The sequence below is a fragment of the Monomorium pharaonis genome, chromosome 1, assembly GCF_013373865.1.
Source record: "Monomorium pharaonis isolate MP-MQ-018 chromosome 1, ASM1337386v2, whole genome shotgun sequence".
NCBI lineage: Eukaryota > Metazoa > Arthropoda > Insecta > Hymenoptera > Formicidae > Monomorium > Monomorium pharaonis.
In genome coordinates this window covers 15,630,286-15,658,216 of record NC_050467.1, presented here as the reverse complement: position 1 = coordinate 15,658,216, position 27,931 = coordinate 15,630,286, and the positions used below count along the sequence as shown (strand labels likewise).

Here is a 27,931-nt window from a genome sequence, read left to right as displayed (position 1 = left end):
AATAAAATTAAAAAATATTATACCAAATCCGACGGAATTAAAAAATTCCAAGGATAAATTAGAGGAGATAGACAACGAACTAGATAAAAATTCAAGTTCGATTTTTCAGTCGCCACACTTTATTTTTCCAATGGCGACAAGCGGAACAACAATTGTAATAATAATAATAGCCGTAGTAATAGGATTTATTATAATAAAAAAGAAAAAACGGAATAACAATAAGCGGGTGACATTAGATATAGATACAGAATATACGATACCGAGATCTATCCTAAAACGAAGCAACAGCACACGTTTCTAACACAAAAAACATATATATATATATATATGTATATATATGTAATAGTAATTAACAACTATATGTAATAGTAATTATTATATATATCATATACAATTTGATCCATTATTTCCTGCGGGAAAAAACGTGGCATTAGTTTGCACAGCTCTACGTCTCGGATTAACAAAATCAGACCACACGATATATCGCGTTACACCGGAACCAAAGAATCAAAAAACTTATTTCTGCAAATTTCGCTCACACACCGGATGTGCATAGCTGAATTGACTATGACCATATATGGCCCGATTTAGGGAATTACACCCCACCACTTCCATTCCTACGAGATTATAAAAACTGACGACCCAATCGAGCCCCAAAGACTCGATACTGTCGTTACGATAAACAAAGTTCAAGCTCAAGAACAACAGCAGCAGCCAGGCGGAACCAGCCCCGCAAATTACCCCGGTGACATAGAGTTTACAACACACACACCAACTCCAAGGACAGGATGAAAATTCCTGTGGAATTTGAACTCAGTCAGCCCATCGATGGAGTGCGCCCATTGGACCACCCAGAAAGATACGAAAGACTTCTACGAAGCATCTGCCTCCAACCAACAGAGAGATGTCTAGTGGAAACAGAGTTTCCTTGGAGAAGATGGTGCCGAAGCTGTTATCGCCAACGATACCGGCTTTATTGCACCATACGAGATCCATCGGCACACGGATACCGGACGCAGCTCTCACCTGACGAACATTGGGAAACGATCACCGAGTGTTTCAAATGCGGAAAAGTGTTAATGAACGTGTGCCCTGCCAGAAACTGCCGGAAGTGCATCGAGATATTCCTCGACGAAGAAGAGGCCGTAAACGAGACCCTGGACATGAACATGTTCAGTTTTGAAAGATTTTAAAACCTGTGTGTACGCGAATCTGAGAACGAGCAATACCAGCTACAAATGGTATGTAATTATTAGTATAAAACAATAAAGAAATAGCGATTAGTATATAGTTTTTCACTAAGGAAAAGCGATAAGATAGCGTAAACTATTAGTTGCGAAAACTCAGCCCCTCGTTTTCTTTCCAATAAGGGGGAGGGATGTTGTGAGTGCGCGACACTCACACAAACTCTACTTGTAATAACGAGAAGGGTGTCGAGTGACACCTCGCGCGACGACACCGTCCGGCCTTGCTACCGGGCATCGCACCGGCCTTCACACCGGACATCACACCGAGCTACATATCCGGTTACTCATTTTGCCACCCGAAATCTCCTGATTTCCGGTGGAATGCGCCTAGCTAGCAATTGCTGGCTAAGCTAGTGCACGGGCCAAAGGCCCGTGACCGCGAGTGACACCCCTTGGTAACAAGCCGAAAGGCTGAGTATATAAAGACCGCGGAAAGAGAACGAGTGGGCTCATAATCAATAATAATAGCGACGAGTATATGTCGCTCGTCGAAACTACAAACTAGACGAAGTAACTCATCTTTCGGGTTCGCTAACGAAAACTGTACAGGAAGAATAAATATATATCTCTTATTATTAACTCTCGGCGTTATCTCTTGGAAACCTGATCCCGAGGAGTCATCGGCAGCGGTCCCGCACTGTATCCCGAGACCAGGGATACAACAATTGGTAGAGTTTGATATATTTTATTTTTTAAAAAGTCCATACAAAAAAGTCCATAGGCGTAAGATCCGGAGAACGTGGTGGCCATTCCTGAGGACCATGAAGTCCGATCCATCTCCTAGGAAATTTTTGATTTAATACTCTTCTCGCCAAAAGAGATGTATGGGCAGGATGTCCATCTTGTTAAAAGATCATATCTAACCTATTAACTAGTGGAACATCTTCCAAAAGCTCATCAAGCCGGTGGAGAAGAAATTGTGAATAATACTGTGCATCCACATTTCCATCGATAAATTCAGGGCCAATAACGTGATTTCCTATGACTCCAAGCCACACATTTAACATACGTATATTTAATTAGTTTTTAAATATTTATTTAGTTAATATATATATGTCACTAGGTATAAATATTCAATATTTTAATATCCCACACAGCATGTAACATTGCCGTAATATCACAGTAATATTATAATATTTCAGTAATATTTCAACGGAAATGTAATATTACAGAAATATTGCTGACATATTGTATTGTGATATGTCACATTGTAATATTACAAAAATATTGTTAAAATATTGTGTTGCGATATATCACGATGTAATATTACAGAAATATTGTTAAAATATTTTATTGCGATATGTCACGATGTAATATTACAAAAATATTGTTAAAATATTATATTGCGATATATCACAATGCAATGTTTCAGAAACATTGTTTTGTGATATATCACGTTGTAATATTTTAGTAATATTACTGCAATATTTCATTGTGATATATCGTATTATAATATTACTGCAATATCTTACGCATACTACAATGCGATATATGACATTGTAATATTACTGTAATATTGTAGAAATATTATAATGTAATATGTTACACACTACTTAATAATAATTATAATTCGACATGTATTCTCGGATCATTTGGGTGTTAAAGATACAGTAATTGACGCGGCCGCAATCGTTTTACGAACGCATTCGAAATACGACATATTAACATAGGTCAGTGCGTCATGCGCATGTCAGCGCATGTTAGCGCATGATATGTGGCAGCACTTTAATGTATATATACGGTGGTGTACAGATCGGTGTACATTAGTGTTAATCAGTGTGTACGAATAAAACGAAATTAACGCTAGAATATTTTCCAAAGTGTTGAAGAATTTCGATCGAGAACTTTTGGAGAAAAAGTTGTATGTAAGTACTTCTGGTAAGTCTCTACGTTATTATATAAATTTCTATGTAGGTTAGATTCAAGTCGTATACTTATAGTAGGCATTGCAATAAAAATCAGATTTTCAGATCATGGAATATAATAAAAATCGATTATATTCGGATAGACATATCCGTCGTCTCGTTGAAAAGAAAACAAATTCGGATTTGCAACGAATTTTCAATGAAACAATATCGGAAAGAGAACCTTGCCTTCGTCAAGTGTGCAATGATAGTGAGAAAATAAATGTTGCGCAAAGAGAAATAATTTGTCCCCCTCAAGATTTGACACAACTTATATCTAATCCGTTAGAAGATAATAGCGTTGATGCAAATATGTATAATGATGAATATAGATATCCTTCATCAAGGGATAATACATTCTCAAGTGAAGATGAACAATCTGAAATATTAGATAAATGCAACAATATGAAACATAACGATAGATTTTTAGCAGATATTATTACATGGGTGAAACAATGTAAACCTCCAGGAAGTACTGTTAATTCCCTTCTGAAAATTTTAAGAAAACATACAAATGTAGCTTTCCCGAATGATTATAGAACCCTTCTTAAAACTCCTACGTGTACGGAAGTGGCTATTATTGACAATGGCCAATATTGGCATTACGGATTAAAAAATTCAATTATGCGTCTGTTAATGAACTGTGAGGAAACTGATTATTCAGAAAATAGACACATTGATCTTTTGATAAACATTGATGGGGCAACATTAGGAAAAAGTACAGAAAAAAGCATGTGGCCAATTTTGTGCTCTGATACTGTTTCAAAAAATGTTGCTGTAGTCGGTATATTTTATGGAGAAGGAAAACCTAAAAATTGTAATGTATTTCTTAATAAATTTGTACATGAAGCAACAGAGTTAATTAATAATGGTATTATTGTCAATAATAATCATTACAGTATTAAGTTAAAAGCATTAATATGTGATGCTCCTGCTAAGGCATATGTGTTGCAAGTGAAAAATCATACTGGTTTTAACAGTTGCACAAAATGCGTTGTTGAAGGTGATTATATAAACAATAGAGTGACTTTTCCTGGAGGTGCACATAATACTTTAAGAACAAATGAACAGTTTCGAGATTATGCTTATAATTTTGACTATCAATTAGGTGAAACTATTCTAACGAAAATTCCACATTTTGATTTTGTTAAAAATGTTCCTCTTGATTACATGCATCTTGTATGTTTAGGAATCATGAGAAAATTATTATTTTTGTGGTTAAATGGACCACTTACTGTAAAACTTTCCGCGAATGATGTAAACAAAATATCCAATAGATTAATCAAGTTAAGGAAAATTATACCATTAGATTTCAACAGAAAACCAAGAACATTAAAATATATAAAATTATGGAAGGCAACAGAATTACGTCTTTTCCTTTTGTATTTAGGACCAGTGGTTTTAAAAAACATATTACAAAAAAACTTGTATGAACATTTTTTAACTTTGCATGTTGCAATCACAATTTTAGCAAGTCCAAGTTTGTCTTCAGATCCTTTAAATATCACGTACGCAGAAGATTTGCTGCGGAATTTTACTGAACAGTTTGAGACATTATATGGAGAGCAATACATTAGCCACAATGTGCATAATTTATTGCATCTTGCAGCAGATGTTAGAGAACATGGACCGTTAGATAACTTTAGTTCTTTTCGGTTCGAAAATTACATTAATATATTAATGAAATATGTTAGAAAAGGAGAAAAGCCTTTACAACAAATTGCGCGGCGAATAATTGAATATGACTTGCCTGTTAAAAATACAAAAATGAAATTTTCCTATTTACTTGAAAAACGACATTATGATGGTCCTTTAGATGCATATTGTGACATGTTATATGTAAAACAATATAAATTTATGCGTACTGATACATTTTTTATTAATTGTGATAATAATGCAAATAGCTGTTGTTTACTGAAACATGGGTTATTTGTTGAATCGGTTAATTTTATTAGACATCAAAATACATCTTATATTATTGGGAGGCAATTACTTCCTTGTGGTAGTTTATATTCAGTTCCAACAGATTCACTAGATGTTGGAATTGTAATAGTTAAGAGACAACATGAAATTAAATCATGGCTATGTTCTGATGTAAAAATGAAACTTATAAAAATACCATATGATGCAAATAATAAATTTGTTGTGTTACCCATTCTTCATACTAAAAATTAACAACTGTTTTGTATACAAAAATGTAATAAATAATGAAGAACAAATAATGTATGTTGCGCGCACTACACACACAAAGATTTATATATAATTTTATATAGTTTTATATATAATTATAATTATGGATTTATACCATTCAATTTTATAATAACAATATATTATATATTTTATGATTATTTTCTTAGAACTCTTCCCGATATCCTTAAATACTGCAGTAATGTGCATGGAATATTTTATGTAGCATATATGAAATATGCTCTTTTTAAATAAAATACATTTTACACAAATATTTTTTAGAGTGTTTATCAAAAGAATATACTACTTCTATGTGATGTTTAAGGCCGGTATTCATAGTCAGATCTTATATTTAAGATCATCTTAAGTACTGTCTTAAGATGTCAACCAATCACAGAGCCGTATTAGCATCTTAAGACATTGCTTGAGACGATCTTAAAATAAGATTCGACTATGAATACCGGCCTAAAAGTATTTGAAAGATAAAATAGAGTTAAAATTTTATTAAAGTCAATTTTTTTACAAATATAATTTTTAAAATGCTGAAAAAAAATAAAACAAAATATTTTTAATATTGCATTGCTTCTTTTTTTACTTACAAAATTATATACAATATAATACTTTATATATAATAAAATATATTTCCGACAAAATTAAATATCTACGTATTACAATTTAATTGTTATATAATAATCTACATATTGTTTTATGTTAAATTTATTTTGAATATATATATGTACGTATATGTATAATTTACATGTGTATAAAATGTGTTTAAATTGTTTCTAATACATTGATATTTTGTAGTGTACATTACAACGACCAAATAGATACATAGATAGGTACATAAAAAAATGTATACTGTTGTCGAGTTTGAGGACGGTATCATGGCAGTGCCAAGTGCATGGGTTGATACTAAAGAGCTTACATGCAAATGGCCTCCATATTCAGATGTTGCCATTGAGAAAGCAATTATTGATATTGATGAAGTTACCGAAGACTGGGACACGTTGTCTATTATTAGAGTATTTGGAAAATCAGTTCGTAAGTAGCATTTTTGGTTTTTTTTTTTACGAATATTTTACGAAGCGAGTACAGTGCATCGTAATACATTGACACATTTTTAATATTGTACTTATTGAAGGTAATTTGGAAACTGCGAAAGAAAAAGCGCGTTTGGCTGAAATGGTATCCGACTGCGACAACGAGGAAGTTTTGAAAAAAAGTAGACACGAGAGAAAAAGAAAAGCAGTCGATTCTACGAATGAAGACAGTGATGAGAATTCACAAGACCCTAAAAAAATAAGCAAAAATAAATCGTTATATAAGTCGAAAATACCGTCAACTTTATTATCATTGAATGCTAGACAAAATGTTTCCAACAAAAAACTTTTAACTACTATAAATGATGGTAAGCATATTGCATTTTGTAATAATTAACACGAACACAAAATAATCAATAATTTTATGTTTAGGAGAAACATATAAACAATCAAAAGATTGTACAAAAGAAAATAAGAAGGAAATCCCTTCTACATTGAAGACTTCCATTTTGCCACGAAATTCATTTTCTTATTGTGATATTAACAGTGTAAATGATGATTTTGGTAAGTTATCTCTGTTCTAAGGGCCACTTTCACCAAGCTCTGGTTAACTTAATCGTTGGTTAGTCTATTGGAATTGACTAATCGTATTTGTTAATTTTGCTTAACGACAAATACGATTGGTCAATTCCAATGGACTACCCAACAATTAAGTTAACTTGAGCTTGGTGAAAGTGGCCCTAATTGGAGTTAATGGTATAACATATTCAATATTCATATTCAGATCTTATATTCCACATTATCTCAAGATCGGTCTTAAAATCCCATTTTATTCAAATGACCATGTTACAACTAAAAGATAAAGATAATAAGATAATTAATAAAACAACTTTAATCATACAGAGATATAGAAATCAATAAAAGTCTAATTTTTAATTAATAATGGTTTTATACAAAGAATTTCATATAATTAAAAATGTATGTATATATTGGAAATGTGTGTATCAATAAATACCAATATGTACATACTATACGCACGTGTAAACATGTAATACAAATTGTATGCATTAGTTTGTCTTACTATATTTTGTACTACATTTTCTTACATTTTCATTACATAATATAACCAATTTGTAACATCCAAAATTTGTCTACAGGTGATACAAACAATGACATCCCCACGCCAAGACAAAGCGATGTTGTAAAAACGTTTGAAAAAAGTGTTCGTGTTACTAATACTCATGATATAACTACCAAAATACCAAATAACGACATTAATGAAAAACTTAATTATTTAATTGGTAAATAATAGTGTTTGTTATTGTAAATGTAAAGTAACACGTACGTTATTATTTATAAAATTGTAATTAATTATTTGACTTGCAGGTTTAGAAGAAGAAAATGTCAAGAAAAATAATGCTATCTTGCAAGAAATGAAAGAGATTCGAAAAGTAATGATTAACTTACGTCCGAAAACATACAATGACCCTACCGTACAGTCTGTAGAAGAATCTGTAATTAAAGAAACAAATTTGAATGACTTTTTTCCGCTCAATGACAATAATGCGCTAGAGGCACTGGAAGAGAAATTGGAAAATAGAGTGTTCCAGAAGGATGTGGTATATTAATGTTTCCGTATAATTTAATTATATTAAGGATATATTAAGGTTCTTGCTTTCTCTTGTTTTTGTTTTGTAACACTAAAGCAACAAAAACGCCAAATCTTGTTTTATTAAAGAAATTACAAAATAATAAACACACAGAATGCCATTTGTAATCAATTTAATTAATATTCTTTATGAAATACTAATCAGGAATCTTAATATAAAATGTTCAAATATTTCTAACGATTTTGGGAAACATGTGCCGCATGGCAGGCAAATGATGATGATTAATTAGTTGTTTATATTAAAAATAAAATTGCACTGTTAATGCTGTCCGTAATAAATTGGCCAGTAATAAGTTACTATTACTCATTGTCAGTAATTTTATTATTTATACAAATAATACAATTACTAAGCAACAATAATTAATCCCTGGCTATTTATTGCGGTCAGTATAACATTTTTATAAAGAGCTATTAAAAAGCATAGTTAATGCATGTTGATTGGCTAACGCGGTGTTTTGCTGTGCGGCAAGCGTTGCCTGAGCCCTTTTTATTATTAAGTATAAATGTTAAAAGATATATTAGATTTGTATGTTTATGGAAAAGCAACAAGTTTTTTTCATACCACATCAACAATCCAGCAAATTATTGCAATTATGCACTGCGCGCAGATTGGCAACAAATTTAATGAAAAACCTATATCAAAACCATAGGTATTTGTATCCACAATCAACTCAGCATGTTTTACTGACAGAGAGCCTGATCAAGAAATACAAATTTGAATAGAGGCTGCGTAGTAAGAATTAATTTTTACTGTAATCTTCTTAGCTAATTGCCTGTTAGCAGATTGTTATGTTTCTATACGCATGCCACCAGAAACTGTTGCAAAAGTTTTGCAACATAATGTCGTAGTAGAACCAATTTTGTATCAAAATCTGTTGCCTTTCTGCCATAAAAAAATTTTGTAGCAGATTCTGCTCAAAATCTGTTTGCGCAGCTTTGGCTATCTGGGAAAATATAAAATCTATAGTAAGTATAAAATATACTATAAAATTGTTTTATCTAACGTAAACTTTGGCAATACACATTCTACTATTCCAAATAAACTTTTTTCTACAATTATCTGTCCTCTTTGAAACCTGTAAAAATTTGCAATGTTTTAATTAAAGTTTTTAAAACAGTACGTAGTATGTATATCATTGTTTCATAAATCATAAATTTTATAAGATATTTTTAAAGAAACAAATACTCTGTTTTGTGTAAATTGTGTTTTGTATTACAAATATATTATATATAACATGTACTCTTTGCAAGTTTTGCAAGTTACTTTTATTGACGTGCATGATGTTTGCTGAAATGTTACTTTTTATTTTATTACATTTTTTGAAAGTATGCATATATATCAAAGAATTATTTTAAATTATTTTAATTTATGTAGTATCATAAATATTATTGTTTAAAAGACTTTTGTAATGTGTGAAAGATGAATTACATTAATATGTTGAATTGACAATAATGCTAAGAAGTATTAGTTAATTCAGCATCTTAAAATAGTTAATTATTAGTAGTTATAACTTGAAATTATGTTTACAGATGAGATTGTTAACCAAAAGAGGAGGGCGAAGTGCATATGAACTTGCAACCAATATTTTAGCGAAGGTATTCACAAACAGTTTTGCTGCACAATATAGTTATTATGGAAAACAGAAAAAGAAGCCTTTATCCGAATTAAAAATCACCAAATGTATTATTGGCAAGTATAATTGTAGATTATCGCTTGTTTAGGGAAACAACTGTATTTGTTATTTAAAGTAATAACATTTTTAACATGTAAATCTATTTTTAAAAGTACAAAGTAAAAAATGTATTGTTTAATATAATATGTGTTATTAACTTTTAACATTTAATATATGTATTTTAAAAATGTACATAGTAAAGTAAAATGTAAAATAACGAGATTTATATATATATAAAAAATATATATGTTAAAGTAGTATTGTCAAAAAAATTGATATAGAATTTTAACTTTTTAGAGGCAGTTTCACATTCTTACCAAGACATTAAAGAACACGATGTGGAAAAAAAAATAGGCAATTGGTTAGCAAATGCTCCAACACGAGTTTTGAGAGAAAGGTTAATATATGCACAATATACATATGCCTCAATTTTTTTGATATTACAATTTTATATATTAATAATTGAATTTTGTATTACAGAATAAAGAAAGAAGTAGAAGCTAATAAAAATAAAGAAAATGTTAACCAAGATGAAGAGGAATTAGATTCTCCGTAAAATAATATATATATACATTTATATTTTTCTATATTTTTTTATATACATTATAGGCATACACGTTATATATATATATATATATATTCATGTACGTATATTTTAAACTATAGACATAAGTTTCTGATTTTCTATATTATATTAATAAAAATAAAAAAATAAATAAATAGTAATAATGTAATAAAATTATTTCGTAATTATACCTAGGGTGAATTTTAATGGATGTCTCGGCCTTTTACCATGGAAATTGGATTACTGACTGCAACCTTAATACACACATGCACGGCATATGCACATACATATATAAGGTTGCAATTGGTAATTTATTTCTCATGATAAAAAGCCGAAACGTCCACTAAAATTCACCCTTATAGCAATATTACAACAATATTATAATACTGCAGAAATATTACTGAAATTTTACAAACAGATTGCAATAATATTATTATAATATTTCCATAGTATATCGTAATATTTCTGTAATATTACTGCAATATTGCAATAATATTTTGGCGATGAATTTTCGCGGACATTTAATATTGCAGCAATATTTCTGTAATATGACTGCTATATTACTACATAATATTATTGCAATATTGTAATATTGTTGCAATATTGCTGAAATATTACATTGCTGTGTGGGATATATTGTTTATAATAGACATACTGAAGTGACATTCAAATTCGATTTTAGTGTAAATGTTGGCATAAAAATTTTTTGTGTTTATTATAATAGGTTTATTTTATAAGAAAGTCCTTTATCAAATTTTACAAGCTACAATTTGTATCGAGTACTTGTTCTCTATTTTTTCATTTACAGAATTTTTTCTAAACATGCTGGTTATAATATATCCCACACAGCACATGATATCATTCGTATATACTGAATTGACACTGAATATACTGTAGATATCCAAGATATACTAATAATAACCATATAATATATCTTGTAGTATATTATTTTTCCAATATTCTCAGAATATAAGACATTCATCAATAATATTGAGTCTATTTAGTGGATATTCTCAGGATATACTAAAATTATCAGTAATATTACGTTTATTTATCGGATATTTTTGGAATGTATTAAAATGTATTAATTATATATTTAATTAATACATTCCAAAAATATCCGATAAATTAATGCTTAAGCTTTAATTATGTTTAAGCAATAATTAATTAAACGCGCTTCATAAAATTGTATAAGCTAATTATTATATGTTCTTTAAACGAGGTGAAAATTACAAAAGTGAGGAAATTTACTAGAGTATCTACTATTTAATTTGTTGAAATCTAATAAATCTGTTCACTTTTATCATTTTCACCTCGTTCAAAGAATCTTAATTTAATAGGAGACATGGCCGTAATAGGTCATGTACATAGCGTGCGCAGCGGCTACTTCGTCCAGAATTGGTCTTTTACTCGCGTGAGAGCGCAGGCATCTGCGCGATGCAGTGCCGCGAGTGATACGCGCGTTCCCATTGGTCAAGTTGTAGCGCTATTATGCACCTCTCGTATCCATACCTATCATTACGTACGTTGTATTACGTGGGGGTCACCGGCAGTCCGAACGTCCGAAGCAGCTAAATCTGGCGTTGTGGTAATAACAGGTAATAAGTCGCGTTCCGCACAGTTCCGTAGTATAATTTAAGTTGCGTGCTGTCGTGTAGTGTTTCGTCGTTAACTCGTGTGGCGTTCCGTCTCGTCGCGTATCATCGAAATGCATTTCGATGGTACGCGCAACAACGACACACATTAATCACGTTACAGTTCCTACGTCCTTTTCCGGCATTGCTTCGCGGCTCAGACACATATCTTACACTAATTAGCTTAACTTAACTCCGTTTCTTTCTAATTGTCTCCTTAGAAAGAGACGAAGTGAATTAAGCTAAGGTTGAAGTTATGGGACGTTGATACAACCGGGTCTTAATCGTTATTTTCTTAGATTCCATGTGTGTGACGTTAGAATACCAGTTATTTAGACCATTCAGCTTAGATTTATTCCGATATCAGTGTTTCCGTTCCTAATGTGCAAAGCCACTTCATAACTTCGAGACAGTACATGCCACAACCATCATACAGTGCAGACTATATATAGACTGCACTGTATGATGGTTGTGGCATGTATACACTCAATCTGCAATCTGTGGCTACGGTCCACTTGACGCTACAAACGTTTTCGAAGCATTCTTTGATTGATCAATTCGTAAAAATCTTTGTTTCGATTGGTCAATTAAATGCTTCAAAGCATTTGTAGCGTCAAGTGGACCGCAGCCTGTGTACAAAAATAGCAATATAAGGTAATTATAATTCTTATTATTTTAGTCAAGATAGTAGCTATAATTAATTATTATGCGTGAGCAGATGCATTGTCTCTATAATTATTATTTTCTTTGTTAGATCAAGAGAAATTAGGATACGAGTGTGAGGATACGAGAAGTGAGGATACACGAGTTCAGTCCATTCAGCCACTTGGACTCATTTCGATTGGCGTATTCCAATTCTTGTGCCATTTCATATAACTGCCAGTTTCAAACTTCCTATTTTTTTAGTAACGACTTAATATTCAATATATTGTTCAATATATTGTCAGGTAAGCTTTAAAATATTACTTCAATACTAGAGTTCTATATAAATAAAGAAAAGCGCAGTCAGTGAAACAATTGGCCTTCGCTTATAAGTATTCTCTTTCACTCCAAGTGCGTAGAGAAAATAGCAAAGGCCAATTGTTTCATTGATTGCGCTTTTCTTTATATATAGGACTTTAATACATATTATAATTGTTTCATTAATAATTATTGTAAAACTAAACAGTGCACAAATTGAGTATTCTGTATATAATGTAATGTGTTTACGTTTTATAATTGATCAAGATATATATTTAATTATTATCTACTGGAATGCTCAGGCCCAAGAATATCCAGACAGCACAAAATATTTTGAAAAAGTATTTCTAAATATTTTTATAAAAATATTTTAAGAAACATTTAAAAAATATTTTAAGCATATTTTAAAATAATTTATAATTCTTTTGTGGTGACATTTTAAAGAATATTTTAAGAACTTTTAAAAAATATTTTTTGTAACGTTTTTCTTTGCCACCCAGATAATATTTTAGCAAATATTTTAAATATATTTTTGAAATATTTATTAAAATATTGTCTGTATTACTAAAATATTTTTAATATTTTTAATTCAAACTTATATTATATTTATCATATTGATTTTATAATCTTGACTCAAATTATTAAAAAAATTATTTTATATTTATTATTGGTTTTATAATCTTTTTAAAAATATTTTTCAAATATTATAAATCTATTATAAATTATATTTTTTCTCACAATTACAAAAGTTTATATCAATATTTTTCAAAATATTTTTTTAAAAATTACATACAAATATATTTAATAATATTTGTAAAATCTTTTAGAAATATTTTTTTTAATATATTGTAGACATGATCTTGAGGACATAGAAACATATTAAAAATATTTTTTACAAATATTTTAATCTTTCTAAAAAATATTAAAAAAATATTTTTAAAATATTATGTGCTGTCTGGGTAATTACATCCATCTAGGACACATCCGTATTTGCTTTATATTTTCGTTCATAATTTTAACATGTAAATTTTTATAATTTAAAATTAATACTATTTTAAGTATTATTTTATTTGTAATTATTTTATCATTGCCATAACAATATAATAATATATAAATATAAAATATATAAATATAATAGTGTGCCGGTACCCGCATATCACTAAAATATAATAATATAATAATAATAATAACAATATAATATTTAAATATAAAATATGTACTTATTTTAATACAATAGAAATGGATCGAAAGCGTCCAAGGAAAGACATCTCAGATGTATCAAAACGACAGTTAAACAGATTGATTAAAGATGAATCAGAACTTATTTGTAAATCTGTGTTAAATATGACTGTCATACCATCACATAAAAATATTAATGATCAACGTACAAACAATATTGATAATATTTCAGAAGTTAAATTTGACATGACAAATATTGAAGGTGATGCAAGAGTAATTGAAAATAATAATGAATAGGACCAGAGGAACGATATGTTAATAAATTATGAAAATTTTAGTTCAAACAAATATCAAAACAAGCACAATTTAAATTCTCTACAATGTATTGCCACAATTCCTTGCGATGAATCGGAAACTCATGTGACATCTGAATCTGAAAATACACACTTAGTAAACAGCGATTTCGAAAAGGGTTTTGCTGTCTGGGCTACGAAATATCAAATTCCACATAATGCTCTAAAAGCACTACTCGAAAAATTAAGACAACATTCTTGTTTTTCGACATTATGTGTAGATCCACGATCATTATTAAAAACCCCAAGAACGCAAACGATACGTGTAGTAGAACCAGGAATATACCACCATTTTGGATTACTAAATTGTTTATCAGATGCATTGACATTACAAACAGACATTGATTGTGTCAGAATATGTATAAACGTTGATGGACTACCATTATCAAAGTCGTCACAACAGCAATTTTGGCCTATATTAGGCTCAATTATTCCCTATAATAATGTATTTATGATCGGACTTTACCATGGAAATAAAAAACCAGCAGACGTAAATAATTTTTTACAAGATTTTGTCGATGAAGCAACAGAAATATGTGAGAATGGTATTTACATCAATAATCGTCATATACAATGTAGAATTGAGGCACTGATATGTGATGCGCCAGCCAAATCATTTGTTTTGCATGTAAAGGGACATTCAGGGTACTCTAGTTGTACTAAGTGCATTACTGAAGGAGAATACATAAAAAACCGGATATACTTTCCACAAACGGATGCACCACTTAGAACAGATGAAAATTTTCTGCAGAAAGTTGATGATAATTATCATGATCCAGATGTGACATGCAGTTTGTTAAGAATACCACATTTTCAACCCGTCACAAATGTTCCTTTAGATCCCATGCACTTACTATATTTGGGAATTATGCGCAAATTAATTAATTTATGGCTTAATGGAGATTTACATTATCGTTTACCACATAGAGCAGTAAAAGAAATTTCTACACGGTTATTGACACAATTGAAGCCATCAATACCTTCAGAATTTTCTAGAAAACCACGAGGGATGGACTGCGTAAAATTATGGAAAGCCACAGAATATCGATTGATACTATTATATACGGGACCATTGGCTTTTAAATCTATTTAAAAAAAAAGTATATATACACATTTCATGATATTTCACGTAATTATCAGAATTCTGTCTTCCAATAATTTATATGAATATTTAACCTATGCGCAAGAACTAATTGTATTTTTTATTAAAAGATTTGAAAAACTTTATGGAGCTCACAATGTGTCGCACAATGTTCATAGTCTTATGCATCTCGTAGAAGATGTCAACAAATTTTGGTTACTTGATAACTTCAACGCATTTAGATTTGAAAATTATATGCAAACATTAAAGAAATTACTTAGAAAATCTGAAAAGTCTTTGCAACAAGTTGTACGGAGATGCGTTGAAAGAATGAAAAACTTAGATGTATCGTCCCAGCAAACACAAAGTTACATGTAACGTGCCTGTTAGTTATAATTTCCCACTCAACAATGTAATTGTAATATAACACGTGTGTTATATTACAATTACATTGTTGAGTGAGAAATTATAACTAACAGGCACGTTACATGTAACTTTGTGTTTGCTGGGGTCATTACGAAATTCTTCGTCAGATTCTGTTTTAACATGCCCAAGTCTATCATTACATTATGATGGTCCACTTACATCTGACTGCAATAATCCGCAATATAAGGTTATTAAATATAGTATAATCACATTCAAAGCTGGAACACTCGCAAATAATTGTTGTGGTTTAAGCGACGGTACTATTGTATGTATTGAAAATGTGGCGCATTGTAAAAAGCGAAACATTCCTATGATTATAGGATATGAATTTTTAGAAAAAAAAATTTATTTGACGTTTCTTGTCCCTCTTCCTTGCTTGGGATTTATTCTGTAAGTTCATTGTCACATTTGAAATTGTGGCCGTTAGAAACTGTGATAAGGAAATATGTAAAATTACCTAATGGAAATAATACATATGCAGTTTTTCCACTGTTACATATTGAAACATAATGTGCTTATTGGTATGTAACAGGATGACTGAAAAAAAATCGTATTTAGTTGTTGAATTCGAAGATGGGCTTCAAGTTATTCCAAATAATTGGTTTAGCGCACATTCAAAAAAAGCTTTTTGGCCCCATTATACAAATAGCAAACGGTATGATACAGCAGTAAAACAAATGGAAGAACCAAAATCTACATGGATAGAACACCCAGTCCATAAAATATTCGGGACATTTTGTAAGAAATATTTCCTAATTTTCTTTTTATTAAGTATATAATTAGTATTGTGTAATATACGTAAAATAAATGTATGTAGATTAAATAATATAACATAGGTTTGTACGTTGCTTCTTCAACGGTTATTTTGGCCTATCTCACAGAAAGTTAAAATTAGCTGTTTATTTGTTCACTACATAATAATGAAGTGATTTACTTTAGACATTAAAAATAAGACTAATATAAATTTTCCTTTTTTATCTTATTATTTCTTACTATTTAACTTATTCCCTTCTATTATTTTTCCTCGTTTTTAATAAATATAGATAATAGTTTCAAGTAAATGGTTAATTAATCCCTAGTAGCAATATATGTTGGCGCAATATTGGCAAATTATTGGAAATATATTGGATATAAATTATTTCTCAATATTGGTCCAATATTGTAAAATGGATACTTCATTTTATTTAGCCAATATTGTTTCAATGATATTGGACCAATATTGGTCTAATGATATCGCACCAATATTGGTTCAATAATATTGGGTTAATATTGGTTCAATGATATTGGTCCAATATTGTAAAGTGGACACTTAATTTTATTTAGCCAATATTGGTTCAATGATATTGGACCAATATTGGTCTAATGTTATCACACCAATATTGGTTTAATGATGGGCTAATATTGGTTCAATGATATTGGTCCAATATTGTAGAGTGGACATTTTATTTTATTTAGCCAATATTGATTCAATAATATTGGACCAATATTAAGAAATAATATTTACCCCGTTCTCCTTATTGAATATTAATCGCATCCTAATGTAGAGCCAATGTTATACAGTACATGATTTTTTGTTAAGCCAATATTGTTTCGAAAATATGACATTGCAGAAACAATCAATGTAAAAACTGAATAAATATTACTGCACAGTATTAATAGTGCGTTATAATATTTATTCAGTTTTACGTTAGACATTGATTATTTCTGTAATGTATTTCTAAGACATTGGCTTAATAACAGAAAACACGTACTTTATAATATTGGTTCCACATTAGGATACAATTAATGCTTAATAAGAAAAATCGGGTAAACATTATTTCTTAACATTAGTCCAATATTATTGAACCAATATTAATTAAATAAAAGAAATGTCTACTTTACAATTTTGATCCAATATCGCGTTATAATATTTATTCAGGTGTAAAATAAATGTGTAATTTTCTCTTAACATATAAAAAAATATTACATATTAAATTTTTCTTGTAATTTTATTAAAAATTTTATATTTTTTATACTATAACAAAAATATCAAAATATTTTTTATAAAAACTTTTTATAGAAACTTATAAAACTTAAAAACTTTTCTCAAAATGATTTATAAAAACTATCTCTATCATTTTATATTAATCAGTCTTTATTTTTCACTTTCTTCCTCATCTTTTTTATCAAATGATCTTTCTTGTCTTTCTTCTCTTCTATCTTCTTCTTCAGTATGCGATCTCTCTCTTCTATTTTCGCTATCTTCACTTTCATTAAGCGATCTTTCTTTTCTTCTTCCATCCTTATCTTTGCTTACAGCAAGAGATCGTTCTCTTCTTCCTCTCTCTCTATCTCCACTTTCAGCAAGAAATTTAGATATTTTATTAAATATCTCTTTTCTTGTTGCATTAGGCAATTTTTTTGATACCACTTCTATAAACAAAAAAATTATGTATATAGGTTATTTTATTAATAAAGCATAACACAAGTTTTCGTTTTTAAAATACATTAAATGTAATGAAAAATTATTTGTAAAAATTAAAAAAAAAAGTATGTAACTTATATGCGTTTAGGCAGCATATATTGTGTTTATTATTGATTTTCGTTACACTTGTTTTTGTATTGCAATTTCGAGCCATTAATTCTTTATAACTTCAAAAATTATTTCTAATGTAAACGTGAAGTAGGATAAAAGTTTATATTAAAATTATAATGCACTTCTCTCTCTAATTAAAAAATTATAAATTTTAAATTTATACTTTTATAATCATTATAATAAAAAAAAACTAAATATTATTACAATAAAAAAAAACTTACCAAGTACTGCAGCAGCAATTTTCGTTGCAGAAAAATCACGTTTCTTTTGTTTACCACAACCACTAAATTGTATGGACACGGCTTTTTTTCATGATCATTTTCATTATTGATGGTATGAGTTTATTTACTGTTTCACCAGACGCGAGATTAAGATATTTTATCTAAAAATAAAAATATTAGTTATTATATATTTATTTTTTAATAAATTACCTGTAATTTTATAATTACAGTATGTCTATCATTTACTATTCAACAAAATAATTATTAAATATTAAAGAAATTTAATAATCTAAATTTACATACTTATTTTATTTTATGCTTATGTACAATACACGTATTAAATAATTTTATAATATTAATCAGTATAAATTATTATATTATTTTACTTTGTTATTCTTAAAAGAGATAAAAAGTCCTCTTCAGAGTTTGTCACAGAGTTGTCAATTTCGTTGAATGATTCTATAGAAGTAACTGGAAGTAGCCGACTGAACTTATTTATGTTTATTTTGTCATTTGCTGTTAATAAAGCATCGATTCCTGCTTTAATTTCTTGCTGATTTGTTTTGAACGTGTTCATATCATATTTTATTTCTTCAATCAATGTAAAAATCTTACTTAAAATTCCTGTAGAAAAAAATATAGAAGGTATAGTGTTTATACTAACAAAATAATTGTATAAAAAATATGCTTGTTACATAAAAATAAACAGCAAAAATTTTACCTTCTTTAATGTATTTCAGAAATTGTGACCCTGTAACTGTTTCTTTAGTTCTTACAATATTTTCTGCTCTTTTATTGTTATGTACAAAACTTTCTTTATTCTGACAATCTGTTTGTATATTTCCTTGTCTAACTTTTTCTATTACGGTAGAATCTGTAATTAAACAATTTTTTAATTTTAGAAATTTCTCAAAAACAGCTTTGAATAAAAATATATTAAATAATGTTTTAGGTAATATTTAAAAAATAAAAAATAATTAAAATATGTAATTTTATTTAACAAATATATTAAATTATTGTTACAAAACGTATATTATATAATTATATAATTTAATTAATTAATAATTATATAATATACGTTTAAGATAAGAGAAACGAACCAATATATGTTAGCTTAGTTTTTTAAAGAGACATCTTATTTTTCGTAAACATTGTATAAATATAATAAAAATATAATCTACCTAGAGAGAATTAAAGAAAGATAATTTATGTATTTATGGCTTTTTTCAATACAAAGTCTGCTAAAAATTTTTTGGCCAAGAGAATAAATTTGCACAACTTCTTTTTGCAAATTGCACAGTTTAATACATAGTTATAATAATAATAATAATATTATTATTATTATTATGTTAGACATTATTAACATATTAAATCATTTCGCATATTTTACATATTTTTTTTCAAACTATAAAATTATCAGATCATAAAAATCTGCATAACATAATCAAAGTAAGAGGTATAAATTAATAGCATTTACTCTTCAACTGTATACGTAGACTGATTTTTTACTTCTTCAAACGTTGTTTTATTGGCATATTGCGAAAACATTAATTATTAAAAATATGAAACATTTTATTATAAAAACTATTATTTAAAAAATATCATTTGATGGAAGACAATTTGGTGCATATCTTACCTTGAAAATCAGGAAAAGCTGGAACGACGGGACGTTTAAACGAATGTTCTGAGTTAATAGTTTTATTTTGATATCGTCCTTTTAATTGCGTGATTGGCTCTTGTGTGTCTTCTTCGTCAGAAGAAATATCCTCAAATCTAGAAGGTTTTTTCTTTGCTCGTTTTGATGGAAGAAATGTTTCCGGATCGGAATCACTACTTAAGTAAGACGTATCTTCGGCTTTTTGCGCTTTTTTTCAGCGTTAACGAGAGTGTCTAAAGGAAAATCGTTTTTAATTAATTTATGTCACAATGCATACGTATCCTATTTTCAATATATAAATATAAAAGTAAATATAAAATAATATCATATATATTTTTTATTTTGGCTTTATTTTATATATCTTTTTGTTTTATTTTATGTCTATTTTTTACTATCTTACATTATTTTACGTCTAAATTGTGTGTGTGTGTACATAAATGCAAAATTAATCAAAATTATGGGGTAACACTTGTAACCGCCGCTCGCGAGCGACGGCCAACTTCGCCTCCGTCCCTGGTCGCGGCCCTGAGCCGCCCGGGTGTCGGGGCGACTATCTTCGCGAGGTTTCCCGACGCAACGCTAAGTTGGGCGCCAGGTACGTTAAGCGTACCACTTTGTGTGCACCAACTCGCAACAAATGCTACTATCCTTGAATCTCGGGAAAGACGGGCGCACGCTAGGCGACCGGGGCGTTAGCGGCTCCGAGATCCAGCTGCTCAGCCCTCAAATGGCAGAGGGGGGGGGGGGTTCGGTGCGGGCGGATGGAATCGGGAAGGCGAGAGAATTAAGTACAAGACACCAATGTAACAGAAAAATTAACAGTTGTATTTGACCGTAAGAATTACAGTAGATGACGACTCTGCGGAGCGGTGGTGGCTCGCGCGCGTTACCAGCTGGCGTCCGCTGGTTATCAGATTATACGAGAACGGTATTTTGAACGAGCGGGTTATGATGCGTACGCGGGAACTCTCCGACTTGTCTTACGCTTAATCCGGCGTCGTTGAAGGACGCCGATTCCCGTCAGGATGACCTCGCCAAGGGCGAACGGGACGGATCGCAACTCCGAGCCCGCGCGGCACGCGACGGACTCGTGTTCTCCCGTGCTCTAACGATTCTCGCGAAAAATAAGCGCAATAATTATGAGTTATTCGACAGTCCGACAGTATACGACGATTGCGTCGATAACTATCAGAGTACACTCCCCGAAGAGGCTCGCGATAAAGGTGCGATCGACCAAATTATACAAAAGTAACAACTAAATGTTTCCACGACGCGACAAGATACAGCGCGGGAATAACCCGCGACACGACGACCGGACGAAACGATAATTGACTCGGCTGCGGATCGGAACGCACACGCAACGCGAAACTATCACGAAATACACAGCACGTAGCGAAATCACGCGGACGGGCGCGATCGGGCGAGACGACGATGCTCCGCTGAATCCGCGAGCTCGTGATTCCAGTAAACACGCCGAAAGATGTTGCGATAAATACGCGATTTCCCCGCGGCTCGCCCAACCCGCGAAATCGGTGGCTTTACAATTGCGCGACGCTCGTCTCACCACTTTGCCTCTCCTCTCGTGGCCTCCTCCGGGTCGGGATGTCTTTCGTCCCTGCGTCCTTCCTTACACTCGGCTCGGAATAGTGGAACGCACACACAGTTAACTCTACTTCCGCAGCACGAGTGAGGAATCCTGGATCTCGCGGGGGCCGCTCGGCGGCGCGCCCCACCTTGCCTCCGGCGTTCCTGGCCCTTATTGGTTGATTTCGCGAAAATCGATTTTCGCGCAGAGCGCGGTGCCCACGCTGTCGCCGGCTGATCGATCCACGCACGGCGGTCGATGATTATGGGCCCCGGGCACAGGAATCCTGGCGCTTTCTCGCGCGTCCGACTCTTTTCTCCTCGCCCGGCGTATCCTCCGCCATCGGGGCGTCATTTCCTCCTCGACGGGGCGTCGGCGCATCTTAAGTTGTCGTGATCCTTCCGCCGGACTTCCCGCGGTATCGGGTCTGCAATCGCCCCGTCGGGATGTCGGCATCGCGCGCCGTCGCTGGGTCCTGAAAGCGTGATTCAGCGGCAGTATCGCAATTCTTACATGGCACAAACAGTAGGCAAGATAAGGGCGGCATTACCTGCGGACCCCCGCTTAGAAAGGGTTTTCGTTGACTCCCTTGTTGTCCATTCCTCTGCAATCTCCGGGAAGATTTTCCGTTGAGACGAGACGTCCGACAACTACAACGAGATCTTCATAGCCACCGATCTCCGCCGCACCCGCGGTATAACGCTCGCAAAAATCTTAACAAGTAATTAGATGGACAGCACGTGGGACGTCACACACACAAAGTACAAAAGAATACGCTTTTGCGTCCGCTTCCGAGCGGGAGGACGCAGGGCCCGCGAGATGTTATTGCGTAAGGGCCTCAGGGCCTTGTGACGGACAGCAGCCTGCGGCTGTCACGTCACACACTGTACCATTTAACTGATAAATATTTTTAAAAAATTGTTATAATTTTGTTTTAAGATATATTTCATATTATTTCCAACAAAAAATTAAACTTACATAAGAAAATGTACTGATATATAAGTATATAAATCCAATGTGTTTTTTCTTAACTATTAAATAAAATTGTTTTGAAGCATTACTTATATATGGAAGTATTATAAGTTTGTTACTTAATAGAAATAATAAAAAAGAAAATGACTATACCTGCATGTCCCAAAATTCTTATTTCCACAATGGACCAATCGCCAATGGGTTTAATTAAATTCTTTAAATGTTTTTTTAAAACTGATCGGTTTATGCCTTCAGGCCATAATGCAGTTTTATTATTAGGTAGAATCCAAGAGGAAGGAATTATTTCTACTGTGCTCTCTTTGACAAATTCTACTATTGAATAATTCTTCATCTAAACGTTCAAAACATTTTCAGATTATATTTTTAGTATCTTTATAAAAATAACCAAAGCACTTCAGCATTTCTTATATATTTAACAATACTGTTACAAAAGTATTAAAATGTTACTTAAATTTTTTATTTGTAAAAAATATATAGTATATCAAAGGAACTTATATACAAAAACATAAAAAAATTAAAAATTAAAAAATATATATTTGCTTATTTAGGTTACATAGTGATTGTATGTAAAAGAGGATATGCAATATGGGAAGTATTGTCTTCAAACACAATGCATTTAGCTTTTATTTGTGCCAAATTAATTATTTTAAATGAATCTTGCAATTTATCAATTCTAAATATTTGTAATTTCTGAGATTCACAAGGATAATTGAAATAGTTATCATATTTTAGAAACTGTTTACAAATTAAATTGATATGTTGCAAGCTCTTGGTGACAATATTATAAATCTTTACAATGATCCCATCTTCTAATAATGCATAACAATCAGAATCAGATTGACGACGAATTACAAAGTGATACTTATCAAAAATTATTTCTTCATATTGATTTATAATATCTGTATCATCAAAAAGAGGTCCACGTTTATGCTCACGTTTTAATTTCAATTTGTTGTTAGTGCAAATATATTCAAAACAATTGAAATAATTTTCAGAAAGTCGTCGTGACAATTGTGGTAATGGTTTATTTCCAGAACGAAGAGATCTTTTTATTTTTCCAAGTAAATTTTCAAAATCAAACGCGCTTAGTTCATCTAATGGTTTGCCAAAATTTCTGACATCATCTGGAAGATGAATAAGACTGTGAATGTTGTAAATTTTAGAGCCTGGTCCAAAAAAATCATCAAAAGCCTTAACGAATTGTATTAATAAAGACTGTGCATAAGTACATAATTGAACTGCTAATTTGGGATGTGAAAGAATAAACACGGCTGTATGAAGAATGAGAAAGTACTCAACAAAATTATTTGAAATAATTCCATTAAAAACAAAAGGACCAATATATAAGAGAAACAAACGTAATTCTGTAGCTTTCCATTTTTTAATTTTGTTTAAACATTGTGGTTTTCTTGCAAAATCTACAGGAATATTCTTACGCAACGACTGCAATCTTTCTGATAAAAGATTAACTCTTCTTGCATCTAACTTACAATAATAATTAGTTCCTTGCACTAATTGAACAAGTATTCTTTTCATAATTCCTAGATAAACTAAATGCATTGAGTCTAATATAAATCCCGTAATCATAGGAAAATCAATTTCTACTAAAGGTGAAACACCATTGTGATGTTCAATTTGCGTTTGTAACAAAAAATTTTCATTTGTTCTCAATTCGCTGTCAATTTCATTAAATATCATCGAATGAAAAGGATGTGCTCCTTTCTGTATGCATCGTTCACAGCCATAATAACCATTATGACCTTTTATTTTTTTAATTAAAGCTCTAGCAGGTGCATCACAAATAAAACCCGAAATTGAAACTAAATATAATTTTGTATTGATAACTATTCCAACTTTATTAAGAATTTTATATTCCTGTATGAAATCTTTAAGATACTCATATATATTAGAAGGTTTTGTTTCACCACAGTAAACAGCAACAATAAAAGGTTCTAATATGTATGAAGACTGAATTATTTTGCAAAGTATTGGCGAAAATTGGATCGAAGAGCTATTAACTAATGGTATTCCATCAATATTTACAAATAAGTCTATTTTTTGTAGTGATTCTAGTCCAGGTACTTTAGAAAATATTCTTCTCAAATTATTAGCAATCCCGAAATAACAGTATTTCCCATCATACATATTAAGAACAGAAGACTTTTTCTGTGTTTTTAATAAAGTTCTTGCGTCGAGAGGTATAGTGTCATCATATTTTTTTAATATGCACATAAGAGAATTTAAAGCTACATGAGAAATTTTAAATTTAACAGCCCACTCAGCAATGTCGTTTGATAAATTACAATCTTTAAATACATTATTATCATAATTACTATTATTACTAAAAAATTCTGCATTATTATTACTGCAACCTTCTTCAATTTTATCATTTTCAATTAAATGGTTTTCTATTGAAGAACAAGATTCGTTGTCAGATTCATTACTTGAACAATAAGAAATATTATTTACATTTCCAAGAGAGTTTTCATTTAAAAAATCAGATTGATCAAATTGTTGGCAATGCTCTAAAACGTTAGAATCAAAAGAATATTCTGGTGTTGGTTCTTTAACAGTTTGATTATTATCCAAACAATTTTTTTCTTTTTGAAAACTATTTTCCTTTTCATTATGTGTTTCAATTGTCGCCAGAAGTTTTTTTACTCTTTGATTTATTACTTGCCACTTGGCATGTTTTATTCGTGAGGACATTGCAGTAAATAATATAAACAAGAGTAATAATAATGTAAACAAGATGTTTGATATATATAAATATATATGTAACCTAAATAAGCTTTTAATTATAACATCTACAAATTTTTTTTCAAAAGAAAAAATATAGAGCACATAAAATTCCAGAGGAATAATAATTGCACCTGTAAATAATAGTCTAAAATTAAATTAAAATATACATTTAATAATTTATTTTGAATAGTTTTTCCATCACACATGCAATCCAAATTAATATAAGAAGAGTTACAAATGATCATAAACGTATTACAAGTTTGCGGAACAAAATAAATAGAATCAATTTTAATTAATATTTTTATTTGTTACCAAAGTAAAAAACTTGTTCTGTAAACTAAAAAAACAATGTTCCGCTAAAAAAAGATTAAGTTAATGAAAAAAAATATATTCATATATTATTATGTATAATTTAGTTGTTTGTTTGTGTGTGTGTGTGTGTGTGTGTGTGTGTGTGTGTGTGTGTGTGTGTGTGTGTGTGTGTGTGTGTGTGTGTGTGTGTGTGTGTGTGTGTGTGTGTGTGTGTGTGTGTGTGTGTGTGTAAAACAAAATTATACGTAATAATAATAAAAACTTGTTGCTTACGAGGATCGAAATCCTATAAATCCTATAAATGGGAGTGTCTTCCACAAAAAAAAGAAGAGGTTAGTAAAAGGTACTTTTCTAAATTACACAAATTAGATTAGAGAGAGAGAAAGAAAGCTCCCTCCCCTATTTCATAAGCATTTATCTTAATATATATGTATATGATGTATTTAAGACATACCTTTAGGCTTTATCACTATTCACGAGATACTCGAGGGATGAGCGACGAGGGACGAGGCACGAGGCACGAGCACAGAAGAGTACGAGTTTACTTAGATAATCTCCCTAATAGCAAAATGCTAGCAGATTGCGAGAAGATTGGCAGCAAATTCAATCAGATACCCATTGCAGATCCATAGCATTCTGTGTCCGCATTAAGCTCAGGATTTGTCGACAAAGCCTGCTGGCATGGCATGCCAGCAGATTGATTGCAGAAACCGAGCAGGATTTGGTGACATAACCTGACAGCAGATTGGCAGCAGAAATCAAGCAGATATCTAAAAGATTTCTTAAATCGGATATCTTTTAAGTGCAACTAGAAATAAAAAAATAAAATAAAAATTTCATTTTTTTAAAATTATTTTTATTAATAGTACATACTAAATTTAGGACAAATTTTTATTAATTAATTAAATTTAAATTATTTTATTTTATTCTTACTTGCGCTGGTTTTGAACCCGGGACCTTAGGATGACGAACCTTGTACTCTATCTGCTACACCAATTTGGCTCATCGACATGGGTACTTGTTATTGTCTACATATACCAATATGTTATAAACTGACACAATTATATTATTTTTTATAAAAGCAATTAAATTTTGCAAAACATATTAAAAATAAATAGCATTAATTTATTTACTTATTAATTTCATTGTTAAATTTATCTTTTTCCATAATAATTTTATGGAAATTGCGATCTATTTAGCATTAATACTTTGAAGCGTTCAAATAGTTAATTAGATGATTAACTATATAGATCATATATTCTAAGAAAAATTAATTGTACATCTATTATCCTGTTTTTGTTCAGTACATGATGAATTTAGATTTTGTGCATTTTTTTGTTCGCAGTTGTAGACAAACCGTAATTTTTGAAAACATTATCTTTATGATAATTTTTTTAAATATCAAATGGATTTCTCATTCAGGATGTTATAATGTTGTCTGATTTTTGCTACAACGCGCATGGACGGCTCAAAAATCGGACAGCATTGTGTGATATCTTTTATGAGACATTAAGCTGATATCATTTAGCTGATGTCATAAGGATAACATTTTTAAGAAACTTAAATGAAACTCTTCAATAATATATCTCAAAGACCTCTCTTAGATATCTCTGATAAATGTTACCATTTTGACATCATTTCCAAGATATCTAAATGTTTTCTTTAAAAAGTTCTCTTAAAGTTTTCTGACAAGCGTATTGTCTGGGCTTTTTTAATTTATCTGAAATTCTTTTATCTGTATTATTTTCTATTGGTTGCCGGTATTATACATATACTTTAAACTTATGTATAATACAAGTAACCAATAGGAAATAATATAGATAAAAGAACTTCAGATAAATTAAAAAAATATAGCTGCCTAATACTTTTGGCCAAGCCTGTATACATACATATATTTCTATATAATTAGGGATCGTAAGGAAATA

The 27,931-nt window shown here is 30.7% G+C and overlaps 3 protein-coding genes across 11 annotated transcripts in view; 2 read left to right on the top strand and 1 right to left on the bottom strand.

Annotated features, from left to right (window-relative positions):
* The first annotated feature begins 2,942 nt into the window (after nucleotides 1-2,942).
* Nucleotides 2,943-10,327, top strand: LOC118648906. 6 transcript variants are annotated; one of them, XM_036295468.1, is made up of 10 exons: nucleotides 2,943-3,125; nucleotides 3,218-3,362; nucleotides 6,146-6,382; nucleotides 6,483-6,749; nucleotides 6,814-6,945; nucleotides 7,539-7,682; nucleotides 7,768-8,000; nucleotides 9,581-9,740; nucleotides 10,021-10,120; nucleotides 10,204-10,327. In XM_036295468.1, exons 3-10 carry the CDS (start codon nucleotides 6,193-6,195, stop codon nucleotides 10,277-10,279), a joined length of 1,302 nt encoding a protein of 433 aa, XP_036151361.1. In that variant the 5' UTR covers nucleotides 2,943-3,125; nucleotides 3,218-3,362; nucleotides 6,146-6,192; the 3' UTR covers nucleotides 10,280-10,327. The 6 variants fall into 6 exon arrangements, 5 of the variants coding, with proteins under 5 accessions (XP_036151361.1, XP_036151362.1, XP_036151364.1 ...); XM_036295469.1 differs by having other exon boundaries at nucleotides 3,210-3,362; XM_036295471.1 differs by having other exon boundaries at nucleotides 2,944-3,112.
* Nucleotides 10,328-11,731: 1,404 nt separating this feature from the next.
* The window catches only part of LOC114255611, a 29,611-nt gene continuing 13,411 nt past the window's right edge, over nucleotides 11,732-27,931 (top strand). The window contains exons 1-3 of the mRNA XM_036295472.1: nucleotides 11,732-11,886; nucleotides 12,677-12,869; nucleotides 14,120-15,514. Coding sequence (XP_036151365.1) covers nucleotides 14,374-15,507 — 1,134 coding nt within the window. The 5' untranslated portion in view covers nucleotides 11,732-11,886; nucleotides 12,677-12,869; nucleotides 14,120-14,373 and the 3' untranslated portion in view covers nucleotides 15,508-15,514. The remainder of the gene's footprint in view (nucleotides 11,887-12,676; nucleotides 12,870-14,119; nucleotides 15,515-27,931) is intronic.
* On the bottom strand, nucleotides 18,122-26,621 carry LOC105832566. Of its 4 annotated transcripts, XR_004965495.1 has the most exons (7): nucleotides 26,461-26,621; nucleotides 23,085-23,283; nucleotides 20,354-20,607; nucleotides 19,439-19,591; nucleotides 19,104-19,341; nucleotides 18,718-18,878; nucleotides 18,122-18,333 (listed from the first exon to the last, which is right to left on the bottom strand). XR_004965495.1 is itself a non-coding variant. In XM_036295466.1 (6 exons), the coding sequence occupies exon 1, from the start codon at nucleotides 25,659-25,661 to the stop codon at nucleotides 23,502-23,504; it is 2,160 nt and encodes a 719-aa protein (XP_036151359.1). In that variant the 5' UTR covers nucleotides 25,662-26,069; the 3' UTR covers nucleotides 18,122-18,333; nucleotides 18,718-18,878; nucleotides 19,104-19,341; nucleotides 19,439-19,591; nucleotides 20,354-20,607; nucleotides 23,085-23,501. The 4 variants fall into 4 exon arrangements, 1 of the variants encoding a protein (XP_036151359.1); XR_004965496.1 differs by lacking the exon at nucleotides 23,085-23,283; XR_004965497.1 differs by lacking the exons at nucleotides 23,085-23,283; nucleotides 26,461-26,621 and adding an exon at nucleotides 21,939-22,819.